This window comes from Hirundo rustica, chromosome 3 (assembly GCF_015227805.2).
Source record: "Hirundo rustica isolate bHirRus1 chromosome 3, bHirRus1.pri.v3, whole genome shotgun sequence".
Lineage (NCBI taxonomy): Eukaryota > Metazoa > Chordata > Aves > Passeriformes > Hirundinidae > Hirundo > Hirundo rustica.
In genome coordinates this window covers 83,441,846-83,465,024 of record NC_053452.1, presented here as the reverse complement: position 1 = coordinate 83,465,024, position 23,179 = coordinate 83,441,846, and the positions used below count along the sequence as shown (strand labels likewise).

At 37.3% G+C, this 23,179-nt stretch overlaps 1 protein-coding gene across 3 annotated transcripts in view; it reads right to left on the bottom strand.

Annotated features, from left to right (window-relative positions):
* Positions 1–23,179, bottom strand: part of PHIP (pleckstrin homology domain interacting protein) — a 106,179-nt gene that overhangs the window by 71,389 nt on the left and 11,611 nt on the right. For all 3 annotated transcript variants that reach the window (XM_040060607.2, XM_040060608.2, XM_040060609.2), the window contains exons 7-12: positions 13,721–13,881; positions 8,343–8,564; positions 7,691–7,791; positions 1,421–1,491; positions 533–633; positions 374–414 (exon numbers count right to left, since the gene is read on the bottom strand). In XM_040060607.2, coding sequence (XP_039916541.1) covers positions 374–414; positions 533–633; positions 1,421–1,491; positions 7,691–7,791; positions 8,343–8,564; positions 13,721–13,881 — 697 coding nt within the window. The remainder of the gene's footprint in view (positions 1–373; positions 415–532; positions 634–1,420; positions 1,492–7,690; positions 7,792–8,342; positions 8,565–13,720; positions 13,882–23,179) is intronic.

Genomic DNA, 23,179 nt, shown 5'->3' with positions numbered 1-23,179 from the left:
TTAGATCTAGTTTGATAATTTCTCTGTATGCAGCAGTCACTTAACTGAAGAAAGGTTTACATATTAAAATATACCTAAAAGTACATGTATTTGATATGTGAATATATATATATACACACATATTTCTTGGGAAGAAGTTTCAAGTATTTTTATATCCATAATTTTAGCAAATTCAAAATACTTCAATCATTACAATTAAAACAACTGTGAAACTAAGGAGTGCCATTAAAAAGAAACAGTGAGACACCAATAGTTATAGACTATTTTACTGGATGCAATTCAAAACAAAGCTATTTTTTAATAACTGCCTCTGGAAACTGGTATTTAAGAATGTCTACAAGGTCAAAATGCTAGCTATGAATAGTGTGCTTACCTGCTACTACTATTAGAAAACTGAATGCTGTCAACTTTGTCCTATATAAAAAAAAAAAGCAGAAAAAGAAAAAAGAAATCAAATTTCTCCAAATTATCCCCTTTTATCCAAATTATTACTTTAATCAAGTACATATGTAATTTTAAAAAATGTATTTACAGTATGAAACTCCAACTCTGATATCTTCTCTGGCTGACCTGATCCAAAGAAATAAACCCTAATGATGTGATCTGTACTCCCAGTGGCCAAAAACATTCCACCTGAGAAAAACAAACAGATAAGTCTTAAAAAAAAGGGCAATCTACTGTTATTACAGTATTTTCAAAGGGATGTAACATCAAATATTTCAATTTATTCTCTGAAATTTATAGCTGTATATCTCATTTCAACTATGCCTGTAACTGACCTTTAAGTCAAAACAATATTTAGAAACTCCAAAGTTTAACTGGAGCTGAATTACCTCACATTTGCTGTCAGTAAATATGCGTCAGGAGATGTATCAGAAAGATTAGCTAACCAGAGTAATTTGCTTGCAACTAAGCCCTTAGAAGCGTCCCTCTTTAAAAAAAAAAAAAAAAATCAAATGGAACTAGAACTCCAGTACATTTTGATATTTTATCCAATTATTTATGTAGCATTCTTCAGTTACCAGCTCTAGAATCAATGAAACCCAGACCGTGAGAACTCTGTAATCAGCCCTTTCTCGTACAAATCCCCATATATTACACCTCAGATAAAGCTGACTGTGCTAATTATTCTGAGAAAAAGGTATATATCCATCTTGTTCTGAAAAGACTTGCAGTCACAAGAGACTTAGTTACAACACTTCATAAGTTTAACTGTTTCTAAGAATTTCTGTAGCAGAAAGTATTAACGCATAAATTCTAAATTTCTATTTTAAATATTTGGGGTTTTTTAAGAGCCACTTAAACTCAAATACACCTTACTAAAAAGAAATATGCTATACTAACTGCTCTGTACTTTATTTTACACTTCAAATGACTTCTTACATTGATACAAGAAGAGGAGGAAAAAAAAGTCTTTTACCAGCACTAAAAGAAGAACAGATCATTTGGACTCCAGGCCGAGGACGTTCTGTAAACTTTGTTGGTCTTGGACTACAAATTAAAAAAAACACCACAGTTAAATAATTTCCTAATAGGATTTCAAAAAATAAGTCAGTATCTTAGAAATAAAGGACAGAAGGATAAAATTAAATATGAAGGAACAGATGGCTGCCCATTTATAAACAATTTTGTTTCACTATGCTTCATGAGCTGATCTTTAGGAAACTAAGACATCCAGATGGACTAAGTAATACATGCATCAAGGACAGTTGTAACATAACTTAAATCCCATTCCCTTCTGATTTTGCTATACAAAACACTCTCCTGAAGTTATCAGCTGGGCAGAACAGAGCCAGCTTCCCATGATGTTCAGTTTAAAACTGCTCGGTGTAATGGATTTTTCCTGTAGCATATGCTTGCTTTTACAAGGGAGAAACAGAGCTGGGTATTCTTTATAGACAAGGATATCAAAGAAATTCAAATAAATTTGCAATTTTTCACAGTATTAAAATAAGAGTTTTTTTCAAACGACATATATTCCTTGTAGGCTAGTTTCAAACAGTACCCAAAATGTCAGCACAATGGTTAGAAGTTTGTAAGGGATTTTATTTTATGGCCCTGACTTTTCTCCCGGCATTTCAAAACGTGATGTGCAAGCAACACTAAAGCTTCAGTGGAAGTGGCACTTTAAGGATGGGTAAAACCAAAACAAATCAGATCAAGTTCTTCAATCATTATTTCAATTCTGTTCATGCATTATAGCAACCTCAAACCAGTAGGTGGTCTTGCACAGTTTGCCATCTGCAATCTTCCCTCAAAGAATTAACTTACGAGAGAACAGCAGCACTACACCCACGAGTGTCATCACCAAAGATTTGCTCTAACATAAAAGAATGCGTATTCAGAGCTTAGCCGAGATGTTCTCTTTTAAAAGCAAAATGGCCTGTATAATTCATTTCACCTGAAGGCAGATACATAAGAGATCTTTCTCTACTAATCAGTTATTTCTATCTCAAAGAAAGTGACAAGCATTAAACTTTGGTGATGTTTATGATAAAACAAAGTAATAAACATCAGCAATACCAGCTAAGAAATCTTTCTCCAAATTATCCATTCAGTATAGGTTGTTTCTGTGACCTTTCCTGCAGGAGTTTTAAGGTGACTCCCTACAGATTTGTGACAAGATACACTAAACAAGACAAAGATCATTTTTTACAAAACAGTTGAAATGCTCCTTAAGTGAGATACTAGCAAGAACTATCAGACAATTCAATATGCAGTTTACATAATTTGGAACAAATGTAAATAGATAAATAGGCTGTTGTTTTCTTCCACTGTTGTTTGTGAACTCTGCCTTTGGAGTTAGGACAGCTGCGAATTAGAGCAAGTATGCATTTATATTCTAGTTCAGATAACTAACTTAAATTCTCATACATATGTCACCCCAATGTGTGCTATTTTAGGTATTAGGAGACAAGCGATTACAGCACTCTTCTACAATTGAGCATACTTGCAAAGTAAGTTGGACAATCAGTATTTTTGCGAAGCATGGGAAAGGGACAAAAGCTAGTTCTCTCCAGGACAGTGGTTCACTTTACATATATTTTCAATGCATTTATTAAGTGTTTTATTAGTTTATTAATCTAATCTGCAGACTAGCCTAACTCTGGTCATGTAGTAATTAAAGCAGGACTTCTTCACAGAAAACAGATGTGTGATATAACCCCTCTAATTTAAGTATTTTTTCACAAGTTCACAAGGTTCAGCATATCCAAATTCTGCTATATGACCAACCTCTTTAACATCAAGTGCCTTCTACATAAGAAAGCAAATTGGAATTATCACATCACACTGATGATAACTGAGAAATCAGTGTCTTGTCCAAAACAGGAATGTCAAAATCAGCATGTGTTTTTCCTGAGTTTTTTTTTTTTTTTTTTTTTTTTTTTTTTTTTTTTTAATTATTATTATTATTCTTGTTAGAATTATGGGAGAATAAATAGGTAAGAAGAAAAGCAGTACATCAAGCTCCTCTATTCAAATCTGTGAGACCTTTCTGCTGCCTTGCTCATATGGTCTGCCAGTAACAGGCTAACACTGGAAACTTGTGATGCAAACAGGTGGCAGAAGAAAAAGGAAAACTCAGTGTGTCCTCCTCAGAAAAGATATATAGGCAAGTATTTCACAGTGCAGCAAATTTAACTGTGATGCACTGACCAGTTGTAATAATTTTCCCTTAAACCTGAATGAAGCACATGATTCTTCAATTTCCTATGTGGCAGACTTTCTCACTCCTCCCTACTGTAAAGAGATGCAGAATCGAACTCCTGTGTTTACTATCACCACCCAAAATAGTAAAAGAAGACTAAATCCAGGGTAAAACTTGATTGCCTAAATTTTCAGTTGTTTTTCCATCTTGTTTGGGCTACATTCTGTGAATTCCTTGCCTGCAGCAACAACCAGTCTTCCTCTGTTTGGAAACTAAATTAATCTACCTGGAATGTTGTTGCTTTTAGACATACATAGTAGCTTCCTGCTCATAAATATCTTCAAGGAAAGAAGAGGAGTACACAGGTGCCCCTATAACACTAAAGAACATGTAGCCACACTAGTGGATAGCAACACTAGCAACAAGGTTGCTCACTTTCCTTTGAACAACATGAGAATTTTGTGGTCAGCTGTGCCAATGTCTCTTTCATCCTGACACTAAATCTACTGTAATGTGTCCTTTTGCAGTTTTTCAAAACAGAGGGTTCACCAACATCTCTAGACTGGGCCATGTGTCTGACTCAAAATCAGAACATGCCTCAATTAATAAGGTTATAAAACAATAGGAGACCAACATGGGAAGCCCCTAATTTCAGACACACTATTAATTAAATAATATTAACTGCAGCAGAGTTGATGGCAAAGCTGAGCTACAAGTTTTTTGCAATCTGAGAATGAAACAAAATAGACATTTGCAGAGATAAGAAAAAAAAAATCAGAAAAAAACTCAGTGTAGTTAAGAACAAAATTCATTATTTTTGAGAGCACACTGAACACAATACCAACTCTGCTTTTCCTGTATTATGTGAAAAGGTTCAGCAAAGTACTAATGGCACTGCCAATCATCTTAAAATGACAATTAACCACATGATCATCATGAGGCTGCCCACTACCAGGTAATTCAAGTAGCGTTGAATACAAAAAGCAGGGGTGGGATATATAGTTTTTTTTCTTTTTCTGTAAGTAGCTAAAATTTCAAGACTTCACCACCCACCCCCATTTGAAGCATTGGATAATTTAGTAACACACTTTCATCACTGATAGCAATTGTACTCTTGTAGAGCAGGCTGCAGTCAAGCTCAGGAGGAACATGAAATCAAGTTGTAACTTAACCATGTTACGGCATCTTTCACCTGAACTACTTGGAACTCTTGGTCTTGCTTCAAAGTTCCAATTTCTCCTTCCTGGGGTGGGAGTTGTACTAGATACAACCAAAATACAGGGCAGCAAGCTCAGAGGCTGAACAACCAAGGTAAAAGATCTTATTGTCCCTGCCAGTTTTCCTCCTCTTTAGAAATATTGAACAGAAGCAAGCCTGTGTTTTTTACTACATAGATAAATGGAAGGATAAACTTCCCACCTCACCAGTGATACTTTCTTCCAGATGGCCTACACATCATAATTTTTTTTAAATATAACTTCAAAAGAGGCCTAATGACAAAAATTAAGAGGCATCTTTCTTTCCTTTGATGCTCTTATATTGCTAGAATTTGTTTTCCCCCAGCACATAACTGAATGGATGTAGAAGGAACCTGCCCCAGGTTCCACAGCGCTGGAAGGAGAACCATATCTAAGTGTGTAAGGAAGTGCAATCACCTCATTGAAAACTGTTATGACAATATATACCCATGGCTGAGATGCATTAGCCATACAATGCAGCCTTCCTGTGGAAAATTACACTGGATTGCAAGTTCCCCAGTATAATTTACTTTGATTTACTGGAATAATCATGTAAGCACAGTTAGAAAAGTTTACAGCTTAGTGCATTGAGTAAAACTTCCCCTAACTAACAAGTTCCCTGAATTTGTATACTCTTCAATTAGGAAATTAAGCCTTGTCTGTGTGTCCAAGTGTTTTGATATCACAAGCAGCATACAGTTATATTCCAGTCCCAAAAGACATACCTGTTTCTTATTTAGATATTTTTATCAAGTTTTAGTTTGGATTAAAAAGCATCAATTGCTTCAAATACATTACAGCTCTAGCAAAGCTAAAAGAAGTTTAAAAAGTACAAGTGATGCCTTTTAATATCTTCATACAATGCATAAGACCCTATGGCAAAGAGCTTTGTAACTCCGTTGCATGTTTTGTAAAGACCCATCTTCTTCCAATTTGAAAACCGATACTTTCATCTGACACCTTCTTAAAACCATAAGGGCCCACAAGCAATTCCTCATGATATTCCCTCCTCAACACACACATGACTGTACATGACAACTCATCTTACATGTATTAGTTTTTTTCCAGACTGAAAAAATACAGCTTAACAGCTTCCTCTCTCTTCTCAAACCCAACATAAAAACTATTTCCAAAACAGAAGGTAAGTGCAGCAGAAAAGTTCTAGTCTCAAAATTTTATCTGCACTGTCGTTAAGCAACATGAGTCACTTGCATGGTATTACCAAACCACTTCCTCGCTGTGCTGCACAAGACAGCTGAACTGATCTGTTTCCTTTATGACCCTGTCTAATCACATCTCTTGAAATTACTTCTACATGAAAGTATTCCTCAAATATCTTCTATTCTTTTAACATTTGTTGGGCACATCTCACTAAAATTTTTTATTCTACAATTATATATCACCATGGAAAGGAATTAGTTGAAAATTCCCCACCATAACTGGCACCAATCTTCTCCCTAAGTTTTATCTCAAGACAAATCCCATCCAACTCCATGATTCATTCTAACTTTCATGATTTCTAAACATTCATCTCCCATTATCTTATACCTAATAACCTACCTAACTCTCAAGGATTCACTATTTTCTAAAGACAGAATTAGTTTCAAAAATCAATAATTCCCTGGACTAAAACTTACTTGGGGAAAAGAGAAGCAAAAAAAAAAAAAAAAAAAAAAAAAAAAAAAAAAAAAAAAAAAAAAAAAGTGGGGCTCCAAAGGTTTACCAGATAGATTTCACCTTGTCAACAAGAGCACAGACTTAGGAAGCCTTAAGAAAAATAATGTGGTGGCAACTCGCTTCCATCACACAAAAATAAGCACGTAAGCTATCTCCTCCTGTCCTCAGTAAAAAAGGAGAGCCTTAATTTGATTATAGCATGCACTAGGCAGCAGAGGAGCAACAACCTGAGACACAGCTTCATTTACAGTACCAAGAGACAAAACATCCTGAGAATATCAAAATACCTAAGGCCTAAACAACTAGAAAACTATGCAAGCTTTGCGTAACCTCAGCACACTGGAAGAAAAAGATTTTAGTAGGAGTTACCAAAACTACAAGGAACTTACCTGCGAGGAACATAAATCAATAAGAACACATCCAATTATCAAAGCTAAATCACTAATGATTACTAAAACATCCACTTCCAATTTTAATCTATGGGCTTTAGGGATAAAGGAAAATAAAGAACAAGGAGCATTTGAAAGCTGCTGAGCAAGTTGATTTTAAAAAACTATATATGAAAGTCCTGACAACATTGTTAGTATCTTTGAAGGCAGAAACTTCAGGCACAACTTCAGCCATTAATACATGGCTGTCCAAGAATTGTGCCTACTGCCACATTACAGACAAGAGCAACTATGAAAAGGTAATACAGGTAAGGAAAGAACAAACATCAAAAATATCCTATCCTGATTTATACTAGGATATTACTGTCTGCTTTAAAAGTGGATTTTGCAATCTAAATTGCAATAATTTTATCAATATAATTTTCATTTCATTTGAAATTGCAATGACATCAGAAGAAAGGAGTGCCAACTTTGATATTATATTAAACAAAAAAACTCAACTGTAGACTCATTTTCTAAGTTAACATATATACATTATCACTCCACAAAATGTCGTATTATCAGCTCAGTTATTAAGAGATAAGCAAGCTATAGCTACATCAGAAATACATCATACCAAACAATCACATACTGAAATAGTCAATGACAAGCTTGGTTTAGTCAATTTTTTTCTCCACATTTCTACATAATTCTCAATTATATAAACAGAAGTAGCAATATATAAAATAGCAACTAACTTTATTTTAAGGGTGCCAGCATCCCACAGCCAAAAACATATAGTTCCATCTGCCCCGGTTGAAGATAAATATCTCTTTGAGCCACTGCATAGTGGAGAGAACTGGGAAAAAGGGGAAGAAAAAAAGAAAAGTTCTCCTGTTAATCTGTTCCAGATGTTCTAAGAAGTTCCACAATTCAGCTCACAAAAAAACCCCCACCAACACCAAGTATCAAACAGATTGGAATGAACACCAAAATAACAAAACATTGCTCCTTCACTCCCTCCAGAAGAACCATTTCAGGTTACTTGCCAAAGCCCTTCAAGTTCCTCCTCCCTCCCTAGCACCCAAGTTGCACAGTAGCATGTAACTCTAAACAAAAACAAACCAAAGTACTCCCAGCGACTGCAGTTTTTACTAATGCACCTGTGCTCAGAATCACAGCCTGCAAAGGAATAGTACTTTAAAAGAGAACTGCCCATATGCATCATGCAATTTTTTTGAACAAGGATTATGTCTGGGATTCTTCAAAGGTCAGGCATTTTGACAATAAATGTGTTTTTTCACAATGCATACCATGAAAATTCCTTCTCACTTCAAGCTTAGTTGCCAGGCATGCACTTTTATTACATTGAACGTTCTCATGACTCATTTTTGCAAAGCAAAAACCTACCTGCAATGATGTTATAGATGCACTGTGGCCCTGCAGGACTGCTAAGGGTGCGCAAGTTCGAAGGCACCAAACTCGGATCATTTTATCACAGCTTCCAGCAGCTATCATGGTGTTTTCATAGTTTACTGCCATATCAGATATTTCAGCTGCATGCCCTCTCAGAGTAGCCAACAACCTTCCATCATCGGTTGCCCAGATTTTTACAAGGCAATCATCTGATCCCTAGAAGTAAGGTAGAAATAATTTCAACCACGCCATTGGCTGTTTTGATGCTAGAGTTAGTACAGTGAAGTGAAAAACAGAACTAGTGACATGCAGATACTCCCACCCATGCTTTTAACAGTTTTCCACACTGCGTTCAAAACACAAGTTTACATTGATTCTCAGCAGTATATACAAATCATGATGCATTTACAATACAGATCAGAGCAAGTTGGTTTATGTTTCAGTAAGACTTTTTTTTTTCCAAAAATCCAGCAGAAACTGAAGAAGCTGTTGCAATACATTAAAATAAATATTAAATAAAGATTTACATTAAATGTGAAAGTGAATTATAAATTGGTACAGTCTGTCATTTATACCCACATATGTTCCTTATCTTCCTAGCTTCATCATCATCATACTTACCAGAACAAGTTAGGTAAAGAGCATGTACGAACAACTATTCCACTATTAGGTCAAACTACTACAAACCTGCTTAAATATGCACACTAACAAACACCAAAATGACCATTCTTTCTCAACAAACTCAAGAGGTTTCATCTACATATTCATACTTAACTCAGGTTTTGCTGGTCTTCCCATACAAGTCTAACAGCTACTTACTTGCCCATATACAAATTCCTAGACCTAACAAAATAAATTAGAATCCATTCTTTCATTTATTATTGCATTTCTGTGCCTTCCTGAAAGTCTAGGCATCTGCACCACATCATGGCTCAATACCATGACATTTGAACACCACACACACACTGACAGACAAGGTTTACTGTAAACTAAGCAATTTAATTCAATTACTTTGGTTTAGAAGCAATACAAAGTTGGGTTTTAACATCCAAAGCATTGATCCGCTACTGGACACACAGGTGCTACAAGTCACAATGTGACACCATCCTAATAAAATTTCACCAGGTTTTCCTATTCCATCTGCTTACAGTGCCTCACAACATCTGCCTCTGTAAACTAGCATTTACATTTTAAAGACAGCAGAAAGCATGGAAATACTATCATTTACCTTTTTTATAAAATAGGACCAGGTCTCCTAGGCAAAGGAAATAGTTGCAGAAGCTTGTTCATAATTATATTTTTTTGCCTCTTGTGTGAGAAGAGCAATGATACAGCCTATACTATTTCTACCTATGCATAAAACTTCCATGTTGAGATTCTGTGGAACCCATTTGCCTCATGTAACTATTAGGCTGCCACAGTGCCAGACCAGGGAGCACAACCAGAGTGAATTACAGCAACGAGCAGAGGACTGAATCATGGAACTGTTGAGGTGAGAAGATGCTTTGGTCTAGTCCAAGCTCCCAGCTCAAGTAGGGTCAGCTAGAACATGATGCTGTATCCACCACTCAGGTTTTGTTACCTTCTGGGCATCTACTGAAGGCACCCTCTTGTTTCATCACCCAGGTCCTTAAAAGAAGAGTGAGAGACTACCAGTCTCAATACCAAACCCTATGGTACATCTCTAGTGACAGGCCACCAGCTGGACCTCGTGCTGCTAATCACAACCCTTCAAACCTGAAAATGCCCTAAACTGACAGTCTCACAGTCCACACATCTAACCTGTACATCATCAGTTTGTCAGTAAGGATGCTATAATTATCTGAAAGATAGTATCTGCTCACGTGGTTCTGTTTTCATGATATGAATATGAAGAAGCTTGTATATTCTTCTCAAAATGCAGTCACCACCAAAAAACCCAAGAAGCTGAGACAGAAGGTTATGTGTGCTTGCTGGTGTGTAAAACTGCGTATAACAGCCTCACTGCTGAAGAGACCTGAAAGTAGGAGGAGGGAATGGCAGACCCCAAACTGCCAAACACTAGAAAAGACAGAAATCAGTCACAAAGTTGTAAAATGGTCAGTAAGGGAAAATAAATAAATAAATAAATAGTTGTGGTACCTAAAACCACCTGGAGGGTCCCCAGAGGTCTTTTTAGTAATAGCAAACCAAGGAAAGAAGATCAGCATAAAACTGGCTTGCTCCCTGCCAGCTGGCTATAGTGTCACTATAGAGGGGCATGTTGTACATCTCCACTGCAGAGAAAAATACTGCCACCCAAGTCTCAACAATTAAAATGGAGGAGGGGTGGGGGGAAGGCAGAGGGAATGGAAAACAAAAGAGAAAAAGACTAAGGTAAGATTGTAAACTCTGTAGAACCTTAGCAAGACATCAGTATTAGAGTTCAAATAAATTCATGTGTTTCTATCTGATCTGAATGGGACAATCCACAATTCCTAAAATAGTGTTGCAATTCTACTAGCAAAGGAATTTGGCTTACACCACAACTCACGTTTCCAAGGTTATATCCACAACTGCCACAAATTATGTACCTATTAAAAACCATCTGCCAAAAGTGAATCCTAAAACAACTTTAGTACCGAGAGAGAATTGATGACTGTATTACCAAGGTATGGAGTAAAATTTGTTCATTTTCCTAATATTACACACACTTGTGGGATGAAGTGAAACTGCCAAGCAACACACAAATTAATCTTGGGTTGGAAATCTTACAAAGACTATTACACAATGCTGTTTATTATTCCCTAGAAAGAATAATCTCAGCAGAGACAGGAAAATAAAGGTGGGGAGAAAAGGAGGTTTTTGCAGTCAGAAATTTAAGTAGTGCAGCGACTAGAGAAGACAGTATTTGTTTCTATTAACCTGCATGGGTTCTGCAAGTTATGTTTTCCAGCAGAACCAGAATACAGTCCCTACAGGATGCAGGGGGGCAGCTGCCTCACCACAGTCTTCCCCCCACAGGTTGCAGGGGAATCTCTATTCCAGCACCTGAAACATCTCCTCCTCTTCCTTCTTCACTCATGATAAGGTCTGCAGGGCTGTTTCTCTCATGTATTTTCACTCCCCTCTCCCAACTGCAGTTGCCCTGGGATTTTTCTCCTCCTTCTTAAATACATTATCCTGGTGGCACTACCACCATCACTGATGTGCTGAGCCTTGGCCAGCAGTGGGTCTGTCTTGGAGCTAGCTGGCATTGGCTCTGTTGGACATGGAGGAAGCTTCTGGCAACTTTTCACAGAAGCCCCTCCAGTACCAGAACCTTGCTGCATGAACTCAATAAAGACCAACTAAGTTAGTAGGAAAAACGTATACTGTCCTACTTCCACTGTCTTTAGGCAAAATAGAAGAAACATCTTTCTAGCAAGAACAACATCTCCCAGACGAATATGACTCAAAAATGTGCTGAGAACACCTTATTTTCATTTTAATTTGAAACAGAACATAAACAAAGCTTGAATCTAGAAGCTTTCAATCCTTCAGATGTCAGATGGAACAGGAAAACAATTATGATGCAGCTTCTAGAACCAATTATAAATCTAAAACAACTCATCTAACTAACATCACACTGAAGGTTGCAGAGTAAAAATGTAAGACAAGAACAATTCCCTACTGATGTATGCAAATTTACATACCACACTAGAGACTTTGGAAGTTTTAGTGATCTAGATTGAAAAGAACTGGCACCATTTCATTGTACAGATGCAATCACAACACAACAGTTCGTGACTGTTTATCCACTGACTATATGAGGCCAGCTACAGCAACCTGGATTTTACTGAAATGGTGAATACAATCATTTGCCAACAACCACTGAAACATCAACACAGAGCTGTGCAGAGGGCAAAGGGCTCTAAAACCACCTGAATGCCAGGGTAAGCCCCCAACATACAAAGAACATTGAATTTACCTAAAAGTGCAGAGATAAGAAGTTCAGTCCCAGGCCCTCCAAAATAAAAATTCAGCAACCACAATTAATATCTATGGCCACTTATTTAACACCTGAAGTAATCATGGTCTAAACTGGAAACTAATTTTCAAGCAATTAGACCAGGACACCAGTCAGCAAAAGAATGCCAGCAAAACTCTGGGATTGCAGAAACATACTGCCCCTCTCTGCTAACCCATTTTAATTCAGGTTGTTCTACTTCTCTCTTTGAAAAACACTGCTGTTACAGTCAAGAGAATTCTCTCATAAAATCTTTAATGCATTCTGCCCTGTCACATACAAAATAAACCCACATCACAGAGCCCATTTCCTGATAAGTAAATCATGTATAAACCACATGACATAAGATTTTAATGCCTGTGATTCAGCTTGCTGATGAAACAAAATAAATATGAAAATCAGTCTCTTCTATGCCTGAAGTAACAAGTGAACAAATAAATAGGCCTGTTCAGAACACTGCAAGGTGTCCCACTCCTTCAACCACACATCTCCCCATGCGACAAAGCAAGATGTATGTGGGCAAAAGGGCAAATTATATTTACAACTGCCTGAATTTTATAAGTTAGAACTGCAAGGCAAAATAGGAAACCTGAACTGTACTTCTATTAGCATTGTTCAAGCTATCTGACATGAGGTTAAAAGGACACAATCAAGCTTCTGAATCCACAGAGGTATCAATTACATCCAGTGTTTGTAGGAAATCAATAAATGCAGCCAAAGCATCCTGGACTGGCATGAATTGTGTTTATGAAATCTTTGTCTCTACTGAAACTGATTACTTACCAAGAAATCTAAATATTACACTGATATGTATGTGGTTTTATAAATCCCATCCCTTGGGAAACCCACCATTTCAGAACTGATTTTAGATATCTGTCTAGTATTTATGACTTAACAATAATAAAAAAAGGCAAACAGTTAAAATTATTAAAAACACTAATATTGAAAAAAAGTTCCTAGGATCTCATAAAGACAATTTGTTGTGAAGGAACAATTGTTACAACACACCATGTTATTGTTCTCTCTCTGACTTCCGAATCAAAATCTGTGCCGGCAGTTCCTCGTTTTGCTTATGTTTTTGCTAGAGAAAACAAAGCCAGAAGAAAGAACCTACACAGGGTAAATCCTTTCCACTGAAAATTAATAGTTTTCTCAATGAACTACACAGATCAGCAACCACCATCACATCTAGTGTTCAGATACATATGCCAAAACTATTTTAGTGTGTAAACCAGCATGGCTATTAAAAAGCAAACATGAGAAAAACAGTAGTAAAGGACTTATTCTGCTTTTCATTCATAATCAGTATATCTATCCTATATTCAGGTTATGGAAACTATTAGGTAATATATTATGTATACTTAAAAATGAAAAAAATTTACAAAAATAAAGATTTTGTACTCACAGTAAATATTCTCCTGCCAGTCCGATCGAAAGTTACACAGTATACAGAAGATAAGTGTCCTAAAATTCGTTTGTGCATCTTCATATGTTGATAGACTGCAGTTGGAACAAGGCGTTCAAGTCTGTATTTTCCATTTAATTTTCTTGAAAACAGGGTATCCACTACCAAACGGGTAAAGAAAAAAGAAGAGACAGATTTATACTGCGTTCAGAAACTAAAGTACTTGACAAGGATGGAAAATTTCTCTCAACACTGGATCACTTGTGCATATGAACAGCTTACTATAGTAATTATCTCATCTTCCTCTCTTTAGAAAAAAATATATGCAAAAGTAGCCTATGATATACATATGGAAGAAGTACTGAACTGCAAGGCATAGTACAAAGATGCAATACAACTCCCAACTTTAAGTGTCCAAATTCAGGAGTACTGAGGCAGTTTCCATGAAGGGATAACCTAACTCAAATATAAAAACTGTAAAAGCTTCCACATAGCTATTAACTGAAGGTCAGCACACATTCAAATCTTCTCCAAAGCAACCTGCTTCTTGAGGTCTGTTCAAACATTTACCTACCACTTGTCAGGCCATTCACTTTTTAAGAATCCTGCTACCCACTACAGCTAAACAAACACACACACGCAAAACCACCAAACAAAAATTTACAAATGAATTTACCAAAACTTACAGAAATTTCTGTAATGTTGTTTCAAAGAACTTGGTGATATTTTTCAAGCTTAAAAGCTAACAACTTCCAAGAGCAAGAATTCACTTTAACAAAATGGAAATCTATTCACATAATAGTAAAGCAACAAAGTATAATACTTCTCTGCATGGATTCATAAACATTAGTCACACTCCATATCCTCATCAGACCAAAGAATGGCAATGGTGATATATTTTATAATCTACAGAACTGTGACAAGGCAGGCATCCACACACAGAATGATGTTGGAAGATTTAAAGCAAATTTGGGAGGGACCACAGTCAGTCATCCAATCTAACCCCCCTGCTAAAGCAGTGTCATCCTAAAGCACGTGGCACAGGACTGTATCTAGACAGTTCTTGAATGTCTCCAGTGAGGGAGGCAACCTGTTCCAATGCATAGTCACCCATACAGGGAAGAAGTTTTTCCTCATACTCGGGTGGAACTTTGTGTACCAGTTTCTGCCTGTTCCCTCTTGTCCTATTGCTCGGCACTACTGAGAGGAGTCTGGCTTCTTTCTCTTGGCATCCTCCTTTATGATAACAACAGACATTGATATGGTCACCTCTCAGTTGTTGCTTCTCAAGGATGAGCAGGCCCAGCTCCCTCAGCCTGTCCTATTTTTCTCAGAGAGAGACACTCCAGTCCCTTAATCATCCTCATAGCCCTCCACTGGACCCACCCAAGACCTCTATGTCTCGCTTGTGCTGAGAAGCCCAGAACTGGACACAGCACTCAAGACTGACCTCATCAGGACTGAGTGGGTCATTTCCCTTGACCTGCTGGAAATGGTTTTCCTAAGGCAACTTTGGATACCACTGGCCTTCTTGGCCACAAGGGCACTGCTGGCTCACGTACAACTGGCACTCTAATATCAGCTGCAAAAGAGCTACAAACCCCTTGCACCGCTCAAGTTTGGCCCAGACCAACATAATAGTGGTTCATATGCCAGCACAGGTCAAACTACATCAGATACATCAAACTACATCAATTTTTATAGTAGGATTGTAGCAACTCTATAAGAACCACAAGCTTCTTGTGTCATAGCCAAGTGCCAAGTCCATTAGCCTCAGGCCCTAATTCAAGGAAGTTTTCCTAGCTCAAGAAGCTCTGTGAAGAAGTAGAATTATTAGCTGTAGAGGAAAACACTTTTAGTCAAGGAGCAATTGCTGTCTTAAGGTTCTACTGTATCTTCACCCTTCCCTCATACTAGAAAAAGATGCCTTTGCATTTATTTATGACAACGTTTTCCATTGCCAGCAGTCTAATGCAGAACAGCAGGAAACCAAGATAAGTTTAGGCACAAGATAAATCTAGTTTTGGTATCTGACAAATCATTCTACATTTAAAAATAAAACCTCAACAAAAAGTCACACACACAAAAAAAAAGAAACCAAACAAGGATACACTAAAGGTCTTTGTCCCAACAGAGTGAGTATACACAATAATCTCAACCTACACAGAAATTACCTTTTGTCTACTTTTAATGTAAGATGGAAATGGTTGATGGACATCTCAATGCCTTCAAATGAAACAATAGCCCACAAAAAGTAAAAAAAGCTTAGCTAAAAGTATAATTTGTAGAGATCTGTGTCTTGGATTATGTAGCCAAAAAAAAAAAAAAAAGTATTCTATTTCATCTGTTGAAAGATGGTTTTTGGGAGATGTTTTTTCCTTATCTCTTGTGACGCCAGGGGGGAGGGGGGTGGATGCCTTCTGATAATGGCCCAGCCATTAAAACCAGGTGGGACAGTGTATCTTATCTCTTTCACCACCCCTCCATCCTCCAGGGGGACATCTTCTGATAATGGGCATTAGTGCCCACCAATGACATGACACATTCCATCATCCCATTGGGAGATGCTCCACCCAGTGGGGGAGGAGCCAGCTGTTCCTAGATAGATAAAAACTCGGACTGAAGGACACAAGGTATCCAGTTTTTCCACTAGATTCCCAGAGGAAGACTGGACCCATCTTGCCACCACTAGACTTTCTACAGGACCATCTCTACTCCACAGAACCACATCTGTTACTCCAGGAGGATTTATTTGGACTGCTTGCAATACCCTGACCACCAGGGTGTCAAGTTGTATCCCTGACTCTGTCAGGGTTTTTTCCAGGATTTTTGTTTGCTTGCTTGCCGTTTTTTTTTTTTTTTACTACTACAGTTGTAATTTTTCTTTTAATATATTCCTAGTAAAGAACTGTTAGTCCTATTCCCATATCTTTGCCTGAAAGCCCCTAATTGCAAAATTATAATAATTTGGAGGGAAGAGGGTTTACATTCTCCATTTCAAGGGAGGCTCTAGCTTTCCCTGGCAGACAACCGTCTTTCAAAACCAAGACACACCAGGATGCACCAATAAGAAGAATCTGGCTCCATCTTCATCACATGTTCCAACTCAAGTACTTATAGCCATCGATACTACCACCATCCTGCCCATGCCACGCTTTCTCTTCTCAAGGCTTAACAAGCCCAGGTCTCTTGGCTCTTCCTTGTATAACAGATTTCTTCATCACCTTTCTGGTCCTTTGAGAGATCAATTTACAGCTACAGGTTGTCCATGCATGTCTTTTCCTGAGGAGCTGGACCCAGCACTCCAGGTGTGATCTTATTTACACTGAGTAAAGGGGAAAGAACACCCTTAACCTAATGGCAATGCACTGCTTCCAGCAACCCAGGATGCTGCTTGGGGTTTGTTTGCAAGGGTACATTGTGTCTGACACATCCAGCACCAGGACAGCCAAGTAGTTTTCTCCAAAACTGCATTCCAGCAGGACAACCCTCAGTATCCACTGGTACGGGAGGTTATTCCTCCACTTTGCTCTTCTCTTTGTGAAACTTCATTATATTCCTGTTGACGCATTTCTCCACCCTGTCAAGGTCCACCTCAATCATTCAATACTCCTGGATTTCAGTTGTCTGCCAACTTTTTGTTTCATCATCCAACTTATTAATGAAGATATTGAACAATACTGGCTCTTGCACCAACCTCTGGACTACACTGGCTCTTGGGCCAGTCACTGGAATTCACTCTGCTGATAACAGTCCTTTGACCCCAGCAGTTCTGTCATATCTTTTCAGTTTGTAATTGAGAATGCTATGGGAGTCTGTTCAGAAAGCCTTGCTGAACTCAGGATAAATAACATTCACTATTGCCCTCTAATCTCCAAGACCCTCATCTCCTTTAAAAAGATATTGGGCTAGTCAGTCATGATTTCTCCTTCACAGATCAATACCAACAACTCTTGACCATGCACTTGTCTTTTCCTACACTGACCTCCAGTGTGGTAACCCTAAAAACTCCCCCTGGGAAACTTCCAGGCTTTGCTCTGGGAAGATTTACCATAGAGGTTCCCTACCTAGGCTGAAAGAGAAGACTTCCTTCACGGTGTCGTGCAAAACTACTGCCAATCTACCTTGGATTGCTTCCTTCATTGGTCACTTAACCCTGCTCTCCCCAATTGTTCATCTCTCATACCTCTCCATAGGTTGCCTTGCCCTTTGTACCACCCCTGTGCCCTCAGATCATTGGCCACTGACCCCGTACTTAACCCCTGAGCAGCACATGGTCTTTGCCTTCTGTCCATGATCCTTTCAGCATGCTGAAATAAACCTTGCTGGAAAACATCACACAGGATGTCTTTCCTCCACTGAGGCAGGTATGTGTGCTTGGACTTGAAATGGCTGCTCCTGTGGCCTGCTCTGAGCGGCTTCTGAAGGAGACGCTTCCAGAGGGCAGCAGCATTTTCACAATCCAGCCACACTGCTACACTCCAGAAATATTTGCTTCATAACTTGCCCAGGGACTGAGATGAGGAGGACCCACCTTAAGTTCTATAAAGTCTCCTCATTCTACTTCAGGACCCCTGCCCCATTCAGCAGCAGGACTAGTGTTCCTCCTACAGCTGACAGACCTGAAAAAAATCTTCATAGGTTGCTTCACATCCCGCATCAGATTTATTGCCAGAAGAACTCCAACTTCTGTTACTGCAGAATCACAGAATAGCTGAAATCAGGAAAGATCTCTAAAAGTCATCTGGTCTAACCCTCCTTTAAAAGAAGGGCCAAATATTGCTCAGGATCTTTAATCTCTAGAGTTTGAAAGAGCAAGTGGAGTAGAGAAGAAACATGCCATTCTTAACCTAAAGGCTCTAAATGTAAGAGTTTAGATTTCTCTTTTTCATAAGGGCCACTCAAGAATCTAAAACACAATTTTGTTTTTTAAAATATTGCTTCTGTTGTCACAATTCACTGCTGCCAACAACCTTAATCTCAAAACCACACATCTCAAAGTCAAAAATACCTTATTTGTTTGGTTTCCTGTGGAACAATGTCAAAAAAAATCAAACAAAGCCAATGGAAGTGAAGTGGTAAGAGTTTTCAGTGGAACTTAGAAAAGAGAATAGATTTTCTCCCACTCAAAAGACATGCATCAGGCAGCAAATTTTCAAAACTTCTTGAACTCATTCCCAAAATAGAACAAGTAGTTCAAAGAAAAAAAATCTGTTAAAAGGAAGATAAATTTGGGGGTCTGAAAGATATGGCAGTGTTAGCCCTTTTTTTTTAATTCGACTTTCTTTCTACTTTTACCAAAGCGATCAATTCTATCTCCTTATTTACATGGTCTTATCCTTGAATATGGAATATGCCTTAAAGATGGGGGATAGTAATCTGCCTTATCCACTAGCCAGTGATAAATCAAATTTAATTTTTTACCATGTATAAGTTACATTTTTAAAATGGATACACAATCTTTAATTTTCTTCCTTTCTGGAGTTCTATTTAACTAATGTAAGTCCTGTTCTGAAAACCAGAATCCAATTTCATTCCCCTTCTAGTCACACAAAAATAGAACCAGATTCAGAAGAATCCTGGAAGGATACCCAAAGGATATAATTCATTTACAACTCTTACCCTTATTGAATCAAGTTTCATTAACTTAAGAGGCTAGACAGGCCTCTAATGAATACCGTAGAATTTAGAGCTGTTAAAAATAATAGTAGAGACTGCTAGACAACTCCTTTCACTCTCCAAGCTAGTAGAGACTGAATGTATCAGTCATTCAATTTGGGGCTTTTTTCCCCCTCCTCCTTCAAAGATTTCCAGGACCAAAAAAAAAACCAAAACCCCAAAACAAAACAACAAAGAACAAACAAACAAACAAACCAACCAAACAAAAACCCCACAACCCACAGTGGCTTGAACTGACTTCTAGCTTCCTACCATTTCCTTGTTCAGCTTCTGAACTCTATACAGTATTCCAAGTCTCTTGACTTAGAGATGATGTCAACCAAGCAAAATGATTAAGCTCGCTGCGTTATCAAGCCAGAACCTGTCTCTGGTTATATCATGAAGGTAAAAGAATATTAGCTCCTAACTGGAATATTTCTGAAAACACAAACATTCTATATACACCTCAAACTTCACACCCAATATTCATTTGCTTGATGAAAGCAACTACCAACCCTTCCTAATTCAGAGTGGTAAGAGGTGAGATATTTCAAGAGGCAGAAAGCAAAAACAAATGAAAGCTACACCATTTCAAACATTTCCAAACTCCCTTGACTTCAGTAATACCTCACTTGTTTCACTCTATAGTTCCACTGGTATTTTACTCAAAGTTCCATGACTTCTACAGTTCATTTATTCTTGCACACTACTAAGTAATTTACTTCAGTATAATTCACTCTAGACTTCACCAAACACATATAACAAGATGTTACTTTTACACAGATCTTTTAATATAAATGCAGTCCTTTCCTTTATTTTCTTCCTGTAGTTAACAGAATAATAGAGTTGCACTAAGTACTCATAAGCTAGTTTTTAGACCTAAAGTATTTACTCTATTTCTAAAAATAGACATTTATACTACTTTCATTGTAATTATACTGCATTCTCTTTACTGCCAAAACACCAGTGCCACTTAATAAACATACTGAAAAAAAGTGCAGAATGCCTCAGAACTTTTCTTGAGGTTGATTTCTCTGTAAAACCATGAAATGCTGGTTTTTGAAAAGCAGGTATTTTTGCTGGTCAGGAAAAAAAATCTTCTTTGTCTGGGGCAAACAGCCAGTCTCATTCGGTCCCCACACCCAAGCAGTCAGCTTTCCCAAGACTTCTGATCTCAAATATCTCAAAGGTTTATGCTTAGGTTCATTCCTTTTTCAGCATTTCCCAAAAAATTACTGAAAAAGAGCTCTTCTTCTCTTTCTGCATCCACAAAAATGAGACCTTTAACAAAACAAATTAGCATATGACCTAGCTGCTTTTGTTCTTAATTAAGCCCTTCAGCGACTTTTTTTATAAGATATATTGCACAAGGGAGAGCAACTGGACAAAGACTACTCCATATTCAAGTTTTACTTCTTTTCATCATGTTCTACAGATATTCTGTAGGATTCAGAGGAAATACGTTTGTACAGATCTATTTTAATTGGTATAAACCAGCTACCTACAAGGCAGTTGGCACAACATACACCAAAATAAATCTAAATAATACCTCATCAGCATCATACCTGCATTAATTCATCAGGCTAGGAAATAAATTAACAACTTGTACATTCACTGAAATGTAAGTTAAGTTTTCCTGCACAACACAGAAGAATTTCAGTGTCTTTGCTTCTGTTCCTCAAACATTACTAGGTTATTTACCTGAAATACATACTTCTTGAAGAATAATAGGGTGGATGGGTTGTTTTGGTTTTTTGGGGTGTTTGTTTGTTTGTTTTTGGGGTTTTTTTTGTTTGTTTTGGTTTGGGTTTTTTGTTGGTTTTTTTTTGAGGAAAACTGGAAATTATTTAAGGAAACAGGAAAAAAAATTTAATTCAATTTATAAAAGAAGTGTTATTCAAGTTCCTTATTTCATTGAGAGATCAGAGTAGACAGAGTAAGATAAATCAAAAGCAGATATCCCAAAAATCCAAATACACTTCACAGTTGAAAACATTCAGTTACCAGCACTTTTATGAATGTTTGGAAAAGGAAATTACTGGTCATGAAAAAAGTGTTATTTGAAATAACTATAATTTTGCAAACATTCAGTGCTCTGCAAAAGGTTCAATAAAAATAACATTTATTTAGAAAGTCTGACTTGTTTTTCTCTAAAAAGTCTGAAAGATATATTTTTCTTAACTTATTTCGTTTCACTACCACAGCAGCTCTACAGCTTTCTTTAAACTTCAGCTACCATGGATCTCATACACTGATCTTTTTCCCTTTAGAAAGCATGCACTAGCTACCATACACTGTAAGCTACAGTACGACATAAAACAGTCCTCAACCATTCTGATTCCTCCAACATGTTTTAAAATTTGCTCACAAGAAAAGCAAAGCAACCACTAAAGAAATCTTAGCTATTAAAAAAGCTCAGTCCTACAGTCACCTTGCAAAAATAGCCCAAGATTTTGCAAGATTATTACCATCAGGCCATTGCACAACCACTCAAGAAGGGAATTTTCTAACCAGCAACAAGCATTTTCGCCTACACACCTAGAGCACAACACAGAAAGCACCCTCAAAGTGAATACAAAATGAATGGCTCTAAACAAAACCACAATGAATGATGCAGGTGCTGCATTATGGTTTAAATGAACCACTTCCGAACAATACACGTTACCAGCATAGGAGATCCTAAAGTTCAGCTCTAAACAGTAAGGAAAAGCATGCTCTCATCCTACAGTTCAAGCACCTACAGAAATACCATGGAAAGCATGTAATGTGCTTTGAAATGGAAATGCTACTAGGACACTATATACTCTGCCACCTACCAAGTCAAAATCAGCTATGCTGAACCTGGGAGTTTAGCTGTAGCATGGTTCTGCTTCAGCTGTTGAGAGAGAACTATAATTCTCTGGATTAAGTGTAATGGCGTGCATTTTGAGATTTGATTTTAAGTTCCTTCAACTTAAGAAAAAATACAAATAGCCCAAATTAACCTCTCTCAATTTTATATTTTATATGTGCTATGTGTATTTATTTAAATTTAATAAAACTCAGAGGCTACCAAAAGCCTCCAAAAGAAGTTTAGAGACTGAAGAATTGCCATGGCAAGTTACCACATTAAAAAAGTCTCTCTTCCTAATAACATCTGCCGATATGTTTATATCATAATACTATACAGTGTAAGTATTTATATTTTTTCCACATACATTGTTATATATTCGTTTCCCAATATATCTGCAGTCTTTTTTTTTTTTTTTTTTTTGCCAAGACACAAACCTGTGTCTTTGCAGCAGCAGCTGCACCTGAGCCAGAGCCAATCAACTGGATATTCTCTGCCCACTCTCATCCAACACTACACATCTATCTGCAACTAACATTTTGGTAAAAAAACTCACTCCTTTTCTGGTATGGAATACACATGGAAAATTTGGTCTTAACCATTCCCCCTTCAGTGGACATCAATAGAGAAAGATGAAAAGATGCCAGTATTTCTGCTCATTTTTCTATACATGAAAAAAAGAAAAAGGGTGCTCCTTAAAGAATTTTCTAATATATCACATCTTGATGCTTCCAGCAACTAAACAAATGTATATCTTTGTTCTTAAAACATGAAAGCTAACAAACATTTCCACGACCCTGTGAGAACTTAAAAATAAAAACTAGAATACCTCTGACCTCCAGCTTTCAGTTTTTCAACAGTACAGAGAGCACATGCAACCTTCATGATACAGTAGAGCAAGCTAAAGGACAGCTACAAAATTAGTGAATGGACCAGAGAGCAAAAAAGAATAACTTCTACAAGACTCAAAT